This window comes from Sus scrofa, chromosome 17 (assembly GCF_054392235.1).
Source record: "Sus scrofa isolate SSC_HxYL_T2T_F1_AM1 chromosome 17, Sscrofa_HxYL_maternal_Yorkshire_Landrace_v2.0, whole genome shotgun sequence".
NCBI lineage: Eukaryota > Metazoa > Chordata > Mammalia > Artiodactyla > Suidae > Sus > Sus scrofa.
The window spans coordinates 16345617-16358652 of NC_139399.1; the positions used below are offsets into that span (position 1 = coordinate 16345617).

At 45.1% G+C, this 13036-nt stretch overlaps 1 protein-coding gene across 4 annotated transcripts in view; it reads left to right on the top strand.

Moving 5' to 3' along the window:
- Positions 1 to 12557, top strand: part of IDO2 (indoleamine 2,3-dioxygenase 2) — a 66592-nt gene extending 54035 nt beyond the window's left edge. For all 4 annotated transcript variants that reach the window (XM_021077735.2, XM_085004252.1, XM_021077738.2 and 1 more), the window contains 3 exons: positions 3772 to 3823; positions 8432 to 8580; positions 11587 to 12557. In XM_021077735.2, the coding sequence (XP_020933394.2) occupies positions 3772 to 3823; positions 8432 to 8580; positions 11587 to 11972 (587 nt within the window). In that variant the 3' untranslated portion in view covers positions 11973 to 12557. The remainder of the gene's footprint in view (positions 1 to 3771; positions 3824 to 8431; positions 8581 to 11586) is intronic.
- The last annotated feature ends 479 nt before the right edge of the window (positions 12558 to 13036 follow it).

The following is a 13036-nucleotide window of genomic DNA, read 5'->3' on the forward strand; positions in this document are numbered from 1 at the left end:
TAACCCACTGCACCAAGCATGACCCTTAAGTCATGTCTTTGTATGCTTCTTTTGTCACATGGCCTGAAATTTATCTAGTTAGAAAACTCTTCTTTCCACACAGTTCTTCTCTTAGGTTTTTTTTTTTCTTTTCTTTTCTTTTGGTCTTTTGTTTTTTTAGGGCCACACCCATGGCACATGGAAGTTCCCAGGCTCAGGGTGAATCAGAGCTACAGCTGCCCACCTACACCACAGCCATGGCAATGCAGACTCTGAGCCCTGTCTGTGACCAACACCACAGCTCATGGCAATGCCAGATCCTTAACCCACTGAGCAAGGCCAGGGATCAAACCCGCATCCTCATGGATCCTAGTTGGGTTTGTTAACCACTGAGCCACAACAGGAACTTCCATCTTCTCTTAGATATTGATACTGAGTTTTCTTGTCCATGAGCAAGGAAAGGACACACTTTTCTTAAATTTCTTTAATTTCTTTCAAGATAAGAGATTTCGATATTTTCTGCTTTATTCATGGTTACGGCATATTTTTGTTTCTAGTGACTACGTATCTTTTGACTTAAGTACTTCCTGTTTGTTCCTGGTTTGTAGAATGAAATTGATTTTTAATATTAACCTTGAATCTAGCACTTTGATAAACACTCATTAATTGTTATGATTTTATTTTACTTTACTTCATTTGTCTTTTTAGAGCCACACCCGAGGCATATGAAGGTTCCCAGGCTAGGGGTTGAATCGGAGCTACAGCTGCAGGCCTACGCCACAGCCATAGCAATGTGGGATCTGAGCCACTTCTGCGACCTACACCACAGCTCATGGCAACACTGGATCCTTAACCCACTGAGCAAGGCCTGGGATCGAACCCGCGTCCTCATGGATGCGAGTCAGATTCGTTTTGGCTGAGCCACAGTGGGAACTCCAACACTCATTAATTGTAATAATCACGTGCAAATTATCAGGGTTTTCTGTGTAGAAATTATATTATTTGAGAATATTTTATTTCCATTTATGATACTTTTGGCTTTTATTTCTTTTAATTTGTTTTCTTATTCTTCAGGCAAAGATGCCTAACGCTGCGTTAAATGGAAGTTCTGATACTTGGTTTTGTCCCACATTTTATTTTATTTTTATTTTTTGCTTTTTAGGGCAGCCCCTGTGGCATATGGAGGTTCCCAGGCTAGGGGTCAATTAGGAGCTATAGCTGCCAGCTGCCAGCCCATGCCACAGCCACAGCAGCACGGGATCTAAGCATACACCACACAGCTCACGGCAATGCCAGATCCTTAACCCACTCAGCAAGGCCAGGGATCGAACCCACATCCTCATGGACACTAGTTGGGCTCATTACTGCTGAGCCACCACAGGAACTTCCCTGTCCCATATTTTAAAAGATTTGTTTTTAACATTTCAATATTAAGTATAATATGTACTATAGGCTTTCTCTGGTTTCCTTTTATCAGTTTAAGGATGTTCCCTCCTGTTTCTAATTAGCTAAACTTTTTGCTTATTTTAATCATAAATGGGTTATTTATATCTATTGAAAAACTTCTACATCAACATAATCTCACATCTAGTGAAATGATCATTTGACTTTTCCTCCTTAAATATGATAAGTTGGGTAAAACATTAAATTAGTGCCAGTCATTTCTCTTCAGTAAAAACTTGTACTTAGCATTTTTGTGGGATAGAGCACAGACTGGGAAAGACTCAGAAATAGGGCCCAGAGAAAAAGTCCAGCACATGGGACATTGTCACAGATGAGCAGAGAGAATGTGACAGCACTCGGGAGCCCTGGGGAGCCCTGAGGCTGAAGGAAGACGTGAGTTACCTGAGCCCACCGGGCCTCAGAGAAAACAGAGAAGGGGGCCAAGACAGGTGTGATGGAGGAAAAGGTGAACTGATACTATGGAGATGTCATTATTTGGGTTTCATTAAAAATAGATGTTTGTGGAGTTCCCTAATGGCTCAGTGGGTTAAGGACCTGGTGTTTGACTGAACTAATTTTTTTTTTTTTTTTTTTGGTCTTTTTGCCTTTTCTAGGGCCGCTCCTGTGGCGTATGGAGGGTCCCAGGCTAGGGGTCTAATCAGAGCTGTAGCCACCGGCTTATGCCAGAGCCACAGCAACATAGGATCTGAGCTGTGTCTGCGGCCTACACCACACCTCATGGCAATGCCGGATCCTTAACCCACTAAGCAAGGCCAGGGATCGAACCCGCAACCTCATGGTTCCTAGTTGGATTCATTAACCACTCAGCCACAACGGGAACTCCTGACTGAACTAATTCCTATTTGTTACTGATTTACAAAGTGAAATTGAGATTTTATACTAACCTTGAACCTTGAATCTAGCACTCTTATTAATTCTGATGCTCACCTGCAGATTATCTGGAGTGTCTATGTAAAAATTACACTATTTGAGAATAATTTTTGCTTTTTTCCATTTATGGTACTTATGATTTTTACTTCTTGTGATTTTTTTTTTCCTAACAGAGTGTTGAATGGAAAGGCTGATACTTGGTTTTGTCCCATCTTTTAAAAGACAACATCTAGGGGAGTTCCCATTGTGGCTCAGTGGAAGTGCATCTGACTAGCATCCATGAGGATGCAGATTTGATCCCTGGCCTCGCTCAGTGGGTTAAGGATCCAGCATTGCCACGAGCCGAGGCTCGGATCTGGCGTGGCTGTGGCTCTGGCATAGGCCAGCAGCTACAGGTCCCTAGCCTGGGAACCTGCATATGTTGCGGGTTCAGCCCTAAAAGGAAAAAAAAAAAGAAACAAAGAAACAAAGGGACAGATATCTGGATGAGATAAATATTCCAGGTATTCCAGGTTACAGAGGGGTCCCATGGCATGAAGAATAGAGAACAGCTTTCAAAAAGTGATGAAAAGAAACTCATTACAAATGTGAGGACATGTGCCTTTATATACAAGTTCATAAACGAGTGGAATCAATTATCCCCACACATTGAGTCAGATTCAAAACTAGCTGCAGAGCCTAAGGAATGCACCTCAGGGGTTCCAGTTGTGGCTCAGTGGTAAGGAACCCAACTAGTATCCATGAGGATGTGGTTTCAATCCGTGGCCTCCCTCAATGGGTTAAAGATCCAGCGTTGCTAGGAGCTGTGGCATAGGTTGCAGCTGAGGCTGGATCTGGCATTGCTAGGGCTGTGGCTGTGATGAAGGCAGGCAGCTGCAGCTCTGATTCGACCCCTCACTTGGGAACTTTCATATGCTAAAGGAGTGGCCCTAAAAAGAAAAAAAAAAAAAATGCAGCATGGCGAGTATGTATCTGACCAGGTGTGGGAGGACCTGAGCAGGACGCACTCCCTCTGTCCCTTGCTGACTCTGCAGGCCTTCAAGTGAGCACCCCTGGGCCCGGTTTTCCGCTCTTTTTAAAGCCTTGACAGAGTAGCTTCCTTCTCTCCGCTTCTCTCCTTCCCACTTCCCCCATCCTCGCAAATATCATGTCTGTTTAAAATATTAGTATCTTCAAGATAGCCTTGACCTCTCTTTTTCTTGTTGTTATGAAGGACAGAAGGGGGAAGCGCCACAAATAGAAAAGGGCAGCATTTGGAACAGTTTAATGCTTCTGAAAGCGCCCGCGAGGGGGGCTCCGGTCGCAACATTGCTCCCCCGCCCGCAGCTGTGTTCCTCCGTTTCTGTGCAGATCAGATAGTGGAGGCGGCCGGGTGGGGGCGGGCGGCAGGGCCCCTGCATATGGAAACAATTGCTTTCTGTGCCTGTAGTCAAATTTACAATGTGATTGTTCCTCCAGATTATGTCGATCCAGACATATTTTATGCAGTCATCCGCATCTTCCTTTCTGGGTAAGTAGAGTTCAACTCCCTTCCTGCATGAGGCATCTGCAACATTCCCCCAATTTAGGAAGGGAGAAACAGACAGAAACTTTCTAGAGGAAGAGACACTCCGAGTCACCCTGGCTAGCAAGGTAGCGAGGATGCACTCTTGGAGAAAAGGAGTGGGGTACCACCTGCAGGACAAGAGACACTGGAGGGTGACTCTTTCAGTTGAGAGTAATCCGAGTTTCTGTTGAGGCTCAGCGGATTGAGAACCCGACTAGTAACCTTGAGGATGCGGGTTCGATCTCTGGCCTAGCTCAGTGAGTTAGGGATCCGGTGTTTCTGCAAGCCGAGGCATAAGTTGCGGGGTTGGCTCAGATCCTTTGTTGCTGTGGCTGTGGTGTAGGCCGGCAGCTGCAGCTCCGATTCCACCTCAAGCCTGGGAATTTCCATATGCCATGGGTGCAGCCCTAGAAAGGAAAAAAATATATATATATATATATTTAGAGTACTTGTCCTTTGGCCACCACTTTAGAGTCATTTGTATTCACCTTAGAAAACCACCTGGATGTCAAAGGGAAAAAAATCCAGTGTGCCCCCCACTGGATAAATGGAAAGCTCTATCATTTATGCCCTTTTTCCTTCTTCTTATCAAGGCAGATGAAGGCTTCGCCGGCAGCTTAAAAGCTTCCTTCTAACAGTTGTGGAACAGCTGTCCCAAGACATGGTTGCATGTTCCTTCTTTGCTCACATGGCCTGCAATTTCTCCAGAGAGAGAATGCTACTCTTAGAGACATTTTTTTAATCTTAATGCATTGGTCATAACTTGACATGTTTTAAGAAGCTTGCTTTCCTACTCACATTAACTGAAATTAAGGTTTTTTTGCTTTCATGTTTGCTTTAATAGTAAAAAGTGAAAGGTGGAGGTAGTGGATGGAAGAGGTGAGGCTTCCTCTTCTCATGCGTTTGCTAGAAATATGCTGCTAAGAAAGGCTAAAAATAACCTTGCTTACAGAGAGTTAAAAAGAAAATAATTCTTTTTCTTCACAAAGAGCAGTTTGGGCCTGAGAATGCAAGGGAGCAATCCTTGAGCTATTCAGAAAAATCTAATTTTCCTTCCTCAGATTAATCTCATCAGAGGTGGAAAATTTGGGCTTTGAAAGTAGATGACTTTTTTATTTATTTTTAACGTTCATACTTGTGTTTTATCTTTTGCCTTTTTATAAGCTGGCCAGGTCTTGTCAAGAAATACACTTGGGTTTACTTATTCTAGGTAAATAATACCTAATTATAGCATGCTGCTTTTTTCATTCATTCATTCATCAAATATTTAGCAAGTTAGACCATGATGAAAAACAAAATGATAAAAACAATGTATATGTATGTATATATATAATAGGTGTGTGTGTATATACATACATATATGACTGGATAACTTTGCCGTACAAGAGAAATTGACACAACATTGTAAATCAACTATACTTTAATGAACAAAATTTTAAAAAATGTCTAGCAAGGGCTTACAAAGTGCCAGGCAGAGTGCTAGGTGCTGGGAATGCAGCAGTAAAACAAAACAGCAACTGCATTCCTGTGGGGCCAACATTTTAATCATGGGAGAGAGATGATGAATAAATAAGTATAACAAAGGCAAGCATCACCCTGTATGCTCGATAATTGATGGGGGAAATTTAAGGTAGGACGTAGAGCATTACAGAGCGTTAGGGGTGGGTGCTGAAGTTTTTTATTTATTTATGGTGATCTATGAATGCTGCATTTCTAAGAGATGTTGAAGCAGACACTTTTTTTTTTTTTTTTTGTCTTTTTAGGGCTACCCTTATGGCATATGGAAGTTCCCAGGCTAGGGGTCAGATGGGAGTTACGGCTGCAGCCACAGCCACAGCAATGCCAGATCCTTAACCCACTGAGCGAGGCCAGGGATCCAACCCACATCCTCATGGTTACTAGTCAGGTTCATTACTGCCGAGTCACAATGGGAACTCCCTGAAGCAGATGTTTGAAGGCATTGAGGAGTACGCCCCCCAGGTCCCTGTTCTACCCAAAAGGCACAAAGATCGCAATGACCTTGAGGTGGGAGCGGTTGGAGGAAGGGCTTCACTGAGCCCAGCAGTGTTAGCATGGAGTAAATATGGAGGAATGAGAAAGGCAGGCGATGGGGAACCAGATCCCCTAGGGACTCGCTGGCTTCTTTTCTGAGTGTAATGAACAGCGTGGGCAAACTTGGAGAAGAAGAATGACATGAGCTGCCTTAAGTTTCACATCATCACTCTAGCTTCTCGGTGGGAAAGACAGTGGATGGAGGAAAGCCCTTGGGAAGCTGTGGGTACCGCAGCTGGTGGGCTAAGGTGCGAGCCGTAGAGGCATTGAGAAAGGGTCGGTCCTGGATGTGGACTGGAGGTAAGGTTGACAGGATGTGCCCTTGCATTGATCTGCCCTTGGATTGCATGTAGAATGGAAGAGAAAGAGGTGCATCAAATAGGACTCTGGGGTTGGTGGCCAGACCCACTGAAAGGATGGAGCTGCCATCTTCTCTTCTCCGATGATGGAGACAAGGGGAGGAAGTAAGTCTGGCCTGAGGAAGGGAGGATGGAGAGGTCAGTTAGGGACATGTTCACCCCTGTGGAGATACCCAGTAGGCAGTTAAACATATGTGTCTAGAATATAAGGGACAGGTCCTGGTCTTAGGGGAGGGGTGTCCATAGTCACACTACAATGGTTTAATTGGCTCCTAACTCTAGCCTCTAGGAGGCTAAGGAGATCGCTTGGGAAGTGAGAGGGGTATGAAGCCTAAGGACTGAACTCTGAGCGGGCCCAGCACTTTGAAGTGGTCCCAAGGGAAGGACATGGAGAAGGAAGCAAAAATGCCTGTGTGGAACCATCAGCAGGATTACAGAGAAAAATCGGAACCAACCAGCACGGCCATTGTGTTGGGTTCACTTACCACACAGTGGGTGATGTGTGTGTTTCCCTTCTCTCTGGCAGAAAACTGTTAGAATGACAGGAGGAAGCAGAGAAAACCACAAGAGCCTGTTATTTAAACCATTAACAAGGAGAGAGAAAGATTCTGTTCTTCATCGAAGTAGAAATCCACACGCAGATGTCTTGGGAAGTGAAACTAGGAAATTAAAATTTGGGTTTCAAAGTTTGGTTCCCTCGCACCCTAACAATACGGCCCTGGAGACTTAATGCCTTGAAATGGGTTTTAAAAAAATGACTGCCTTGGAGCTCCCATTGCGGCTCAGCCAGAAACAAACCTGACTAGCATCCATGAGGACGCAGGTTCAATCCCTGGCCCCACTCAGTGGGTTAAGGATCTGGTGTTGCTGGGAGCTGTGGTGTTGGTCAGAGACATGGCTGGGATCCCATGTTGCTGTGGCTGTGGCTGTGGCGATTCAATCCCTAGCCTGGGGACTTCCATATGCCATGGGTGTTGCCCTAAAAAGCAAAAATAAAAAAAGCCTGCCTTGATCTGCTCCAGAATGGACAGAGGAAAAAATGGATGTGAACGTGAGGTGGAAACTAAAGCATTGTGAGTGCAGATGTGATGTGTCTGTGATGCTGCTGTTTCTGTCTCATTAGGGAGTCACATTCCATGATTGTTCAAGGCCCTGTAAAAAGTCAGACTGCTGAATGGGTAAAATAATTGGTGATAGAAAGAGGGGGGCTTAAAGTTCCTGCTGTGGCACAATGCAATTGGCGGTATCTCTGGAGTGCAGGTTTGACCTCCCGCTCAGCACAGTGAGTTAAGGATCCAGTATTGCAGCAACTGTGACATAGGTCACAACTGAAGCTAAGATCTGATCTCTGGCCCAGGAACTGCCATATGCCAGGGGGCAGCCAAAAAAGAAAAAAAAGAAAGAGGGGGATCAGAGACAGAAAGATGAAAAATGGAAGCAGGGTCTCAGAAGAGGAAAGACGATTGGAGAGAGAAAGGGGAAAAGAAATGCATGTAATCTGAGCCTCAATTCCAGTCTTTTCTTCTGCCCTTGACGTAGCTTCTGGTGACCTGCATGCTTGTGTTGCATTTCTTTGTGGCCACTCTTATAATCAATACTTGCCATCAACAGAGGGTTTGATAAAGGCACTCCCATGATGAAGTCACATAGTATTTAGAACTGATAGTTTAATGTGAAAACTGTTATAGCTGTAATTGTTTTAAGAAAAGACAAAGGGGTTTGTATGTGTGTGCACATGTGCATGTATTTTTAAAACTCTACCCATGGAGTTATAGGTGTCAGGTCATCAAGGTTGAGATTGGCAGAGGGGGTGAAGATTTTTCCAGAACCCCTAAATGAATTGTTCCTGTTGATCAGCACTGATTGCACCTACATAACTGAATTTTTCCCATAAATAAGTCATAGGACACATGCCAAAAGATTCCTCTCTAAATACCCTTTGCTTCTCTGGAACAATTCTTTAAATGAGGAAAGAGAAGGGCCGGCCTGACGTTCGGGTCCAGATGATGCTCAAGTTTATATCGTGCAAAGACATCCAGTCTCTTGCCCTGAAATTGCCATTGGACTCGTGTTTGGTTTCTTGCTCCATCTGTTTCCCTATCAGAAAATACACCCAATGCCTAGCACCCACTTCTTCTTTCTGACTTGCACTCTTGCGTAGGTGGAAGGATAACCCAGCAATGCCTGCGGGGTTGGTGTATGAGGGCGTTTCTGAAGAGCCTCTGGGATATTCTGGTGGCAGCGCTGCTCAGAGCACCGTGCTCCATGCCTTTGATGAATTCTTAGGGATTCGTCATAGCAAGGAGAGTGGTAAGTCACACATTTTTCTTTTTCTTTTCCTTTACCTGGAGAAAGAACCAAGGTGTTTTTACCGATGGATAAATCCAAATGTAAATTAAAATGTCAGAGATGGTCATTCTAAAGGAAGTCAGACAGGGAAAGACAAATACCGTATGATATCATGTATACATGGACTCTAAGAAATGATATGAATGAACTTATTTATGAAACAGAAGCAGACTCACAGACATAGAAAACAAACTTATGGTTACCAAAGGGGAAACGTGGGGGAGAGGGATAAATTAGGAGTTTGGGATTAACAGATACATACCACTATGTATAAAATAGACAACAAACAAGGACCTACCGTATAACACAGGGAGCTCTACTCAATATTCTGTAATAACCTATATGGGGAAAGCATCTGAAAAAGAATGGATATATGTATATGTATGACTGATTCACTTTGCTATACACCTGACACACAGCACTGTAAAGCAATTCATTCCAATACACACATACATACATAAAATGTCAGGAAAATATTCTCTAGATCAACCAGGAGATTGTACCTGCCATATGTTTGGTGTCAAACCACTTAGTATCAGAGCTGTTGGATTTTATTTCCCAATCTTAAAATGTTGCTACAATATCTGGCTCTTCCCTGTGACTTTGTTTGGATCCTTAGGTAGTAGCTTCCTTTCTCCAAAGTGGGGAAAATATCTGGAGATCAAAGTCTGTGACACTATGTCACCAAGTCTGGATATAGCTAGCAATGGTGTCAACTCCTTCACTGCAACCCTGTCCTTATAAAAATGGTGCAGCCTTGAGCTATGTCTAGTATTTAGACCAGAAGAGGGGCCTGCCATTTATAGCCTTGACATGGCTCATGTCCTTACCTGTTAGCATCAAGCCAAGTGTCCAACTGCTGCCAAAGGGCACTTCCTAGAACAGAGCTTTCAAGTTGGATTTGGTGGCGGAGGCGGGGAGATGAGAATTTGGTGTCAGAGGTTCCAGTCTCATCCACAAGAGTCCATTCTCTAAAACTATGATTGTGTTTCATGGACTTTTGGTGATGTTCATAGTTGACTTACCATACATCCTATTAATCCCATGATGGCTTTATAAATGATCTCTCTTCTATCTTATTTCCCACAAGTATCTATTGATTCAATTTTCTGACTTCATTGGCGTTCCCTTTGTGGTTCAGTGGGTTAAGAACCAGACTAGTATCCATGAAGATGAGGGTTTGGTCCCTGGCCTCGCTCAGTGGGTTAAGGATCCAGCATTGCTGCAAGCTGTGGTGTTGCTGTGGCTGTGATGTAGGCCATAGATGTGTCTTAAATCCGGTGTTGCTGTGACTATGGTGTAGGCCATAGCTGCAGCTCTGATTCAACCCTTTGCCTGGGAACTTCCATAATGCCACAGGTGCCATATGGCAAAAAAAAAAAAGATAAAAAATTGAAAAAAAGGAGGCTATTCCTGAAACAGTTGCTCATTCTTTGTCTTTTTGCCCTTAGAAACTCTCTGACTTTCTTCTTTCTTAGCACTCCCTCCAAAACCAAACACTCAGAAACAAAATTCAGCAGAGTATTTAGCATATCAGTTTAAGGGTCCACGTCTCATGTATGTGGGGTGTCATTATGACTAGCAGGATATCCTGTCGTTGTGACTAGCAAGATATGCTGTCTGCATTTGATAGATGGTAAATATTTATACATTGGCTAGTAAATCTGGTTCCACCTTAGTTATCTGAGATAGGTGTGGCTCTTTAACCTTCATCATATCCAGTCAACCATCAGGAATGTGCATTAGAGTGTCTGATGTCTACAAGCCAAAGAGCCAGCAAAGTGGATTAGATCCTCAGGAAGAGGGGTTAGGACAACAGCAGCAGCTAGTGCTGCATGTGTGACCTGGAGATGGGCACTTGCCATCTGCCTCTCTTCGGATTAAATCAGGAGCCACTGCAGCTATTGACCATTAACAACCCCCAGAAGGAGCTCAGGGTGGGGATCAGGAGGGAGGTGCTCTGTGCTCTGGGAAAAGTGGCAGAACACGTCTTCAGACAGTTAGATACTTGCAGGACAAAATTTTAGGAGCCCAATTCTTGCCACTCATATCTAGAAAAGCACTAAAATCCTTCATGGTGATGCTTTCTCCTTGCGACTAGCAGTGACCTTCACGAGGCTAGGGGTGACCTTCTATAAAGCATGTGCTTGGGGAGTTCCCATGGTGGCACAGTGGTTAAGGAATCCTACTGGGAACCATGAGGTCGCGGGTTCGATCCCTGACCTTGCTCAGTGGGTTAACGATCCGGCGTTGCCATGAGCTGTGCTGTAGGTCGCAGACATGGCTTGGATCCCGTGTTGCTGTGGCTCCAGCGTCGGCCGGTGGCTACAGCTCCAATTCGACCCCTGGCCTGGGAATCTCCATATGCCGCGGGAGCAGCCCTAGAAATGGCAAAAAAGACAAAAACAAAAATAAAAATAAAAAACATGTGCTTGGTTGCGTGGACCTCCCCCTTCATCAAAATCACACATATACTGACCTTCCCCCCTGTATCTCTGGTGCAATTTCTCAGAGCTAGCTGAAATGCTGCCTCCTGGGCTCTAGTCCTCAGTTTGCCCCAAATAAAACTTAACTCTCAACTTTTTTCTCTCATTTTTTTTTTCCAAAAAGCTGTACCCTTGGCATGTGGAAGTTCCCAGGCTAGGGATCGAATCAGAGCTATAGCCACCGGCTTACGCAACAGCCACAGCAACGCCAGCTCCTAGCCACTTCTGCTACCTACACCACAGCTCATGGCTGTGCCGGATCCTTTAACCCACTTATCAAGACCAGGGCTTAAACCCACATCCTCATGGACACTAGTTGGGTTCGTTGCCACTGAGCCATGAACGATGAGAGCTCCCAACTCTCAACTTTTAAATTGTGCTTATTTATTTTGAAATTGACATATTCGTGTCTGGCAAAGCACACGGGCTCTCCCCTTGCTCCACGTGGAGCCATGACATTGTCCTGCATTGTTTCTTTCAGCGGATTTTCTGCACAGGATGAGGGATTACATGCCTCCCTCCCACAAGGCCTTCATAGAGGAAATCCACTTGGCTCCTTCCCTGAGGGACCACGTCCTGTCCTCTGGAGACGGCCAGCTTCTGACAGCCTATAACCAGTGTGTGGAGGCCCTGGCAGCCCTGCGCAGCTATCACATCACCATGGTGACTAAGTACCTCATCACGGCTGCATCCAGAGCAAAGGGCAGGAGGACCAGCCATCTCCCAGGGCCGCCCCGGTGCTTAGAAGAGAGGGGCACTGGCGGTACGGCAGTTCTGAGATTCCTGAAGAGTGTTAGGGACAGGACCTTAGAGGCAACCCTCCAACAATCAGCTAAGAGGAGTTCCCGTTGTGGCTCATCACGTTAAGGACCTGACGTTGTCTCTATGCGAGTGTGAGTTCAATCCCTGGCCTCGCTCAGTGGGTTAGAGATCTGGGGTTGCCACAAGCTGTGGTGTAGGTCACAGATGTGGCTTGGATCTAGTGTTGCTGTGGCTGTGGCATCGAAGGTCAGTGATAGCTCCAATTTGACCCCTAGCCTGGGAATTTCCATATGCCGCAGGTGCAGCCCTAAAAAAGACAAAAAAAGAAAAAGTTGCTAAGAGCCTCTCTCCCATCCAGCAAGGCAAATGCAGTCTCTCCTTGCCCTCTTCTCTGCGGACGGCAGGCCCAGGGTTCTGTCTGGAATCCTCTGGAAGGGACCTCAGCCCTGTTGCTGTTCTTGCTACACCGAGCACCACCTTCTCCTCTGTCGGGAGCTCTTCGTCCTCATGGAGAAGAATGTTCAAGGCCAGAATCTTGTTTTCCCTACCTGAGCCCTGGGTAATAGCCAACAGCTTTGAATATGCTTATTCAGAACCCCACAGAAGAGTGCGTGTACCCCCATTCTGTGTGTAAAGCAATTGAAAACCAAGTTCAACTTCACAGATCAAATACAATCACTTGTGGATGGATCGCTTGGTTGGTGTCTCAAAAAAAAAGTAAAAATTCCTGTGTTCAGGAGTTCCCATGGTGGCTCAGTGAGTTACGAACATGACATGGCATCCTTGAGGATGTGGGTTTGATCCCTGGCCTCGCCCAGTGGGTTAACGATCTGGTGTTACCACAAACTTCAGGATAGGTCACAAATACAGCTCGGATCTGGTGTTGCTGTGGCTGTGGTGTAGGCCTCAGCTGAAGCTCTGATTTGACCCCTAGCTTGGGAACTTCCAGGTGAGGCCCTGAAAAAAAAAAAAGAAAAAATTCTTTCATTCATTCATTCACTTATTATGATGTTCCTACTGAGCACTGGCTTAGGGGTTACAGCAGGGATCTTTGTGGCCCCAGTCCAGCCGTCTTCTCCCTGCACATGCAGAACTTGGGGTCAGACAGTGACAAACTCTCCAGGGGAGATGTAAGCTGACAGTAAGTCTCTGGAATCACCAGTCTGGAA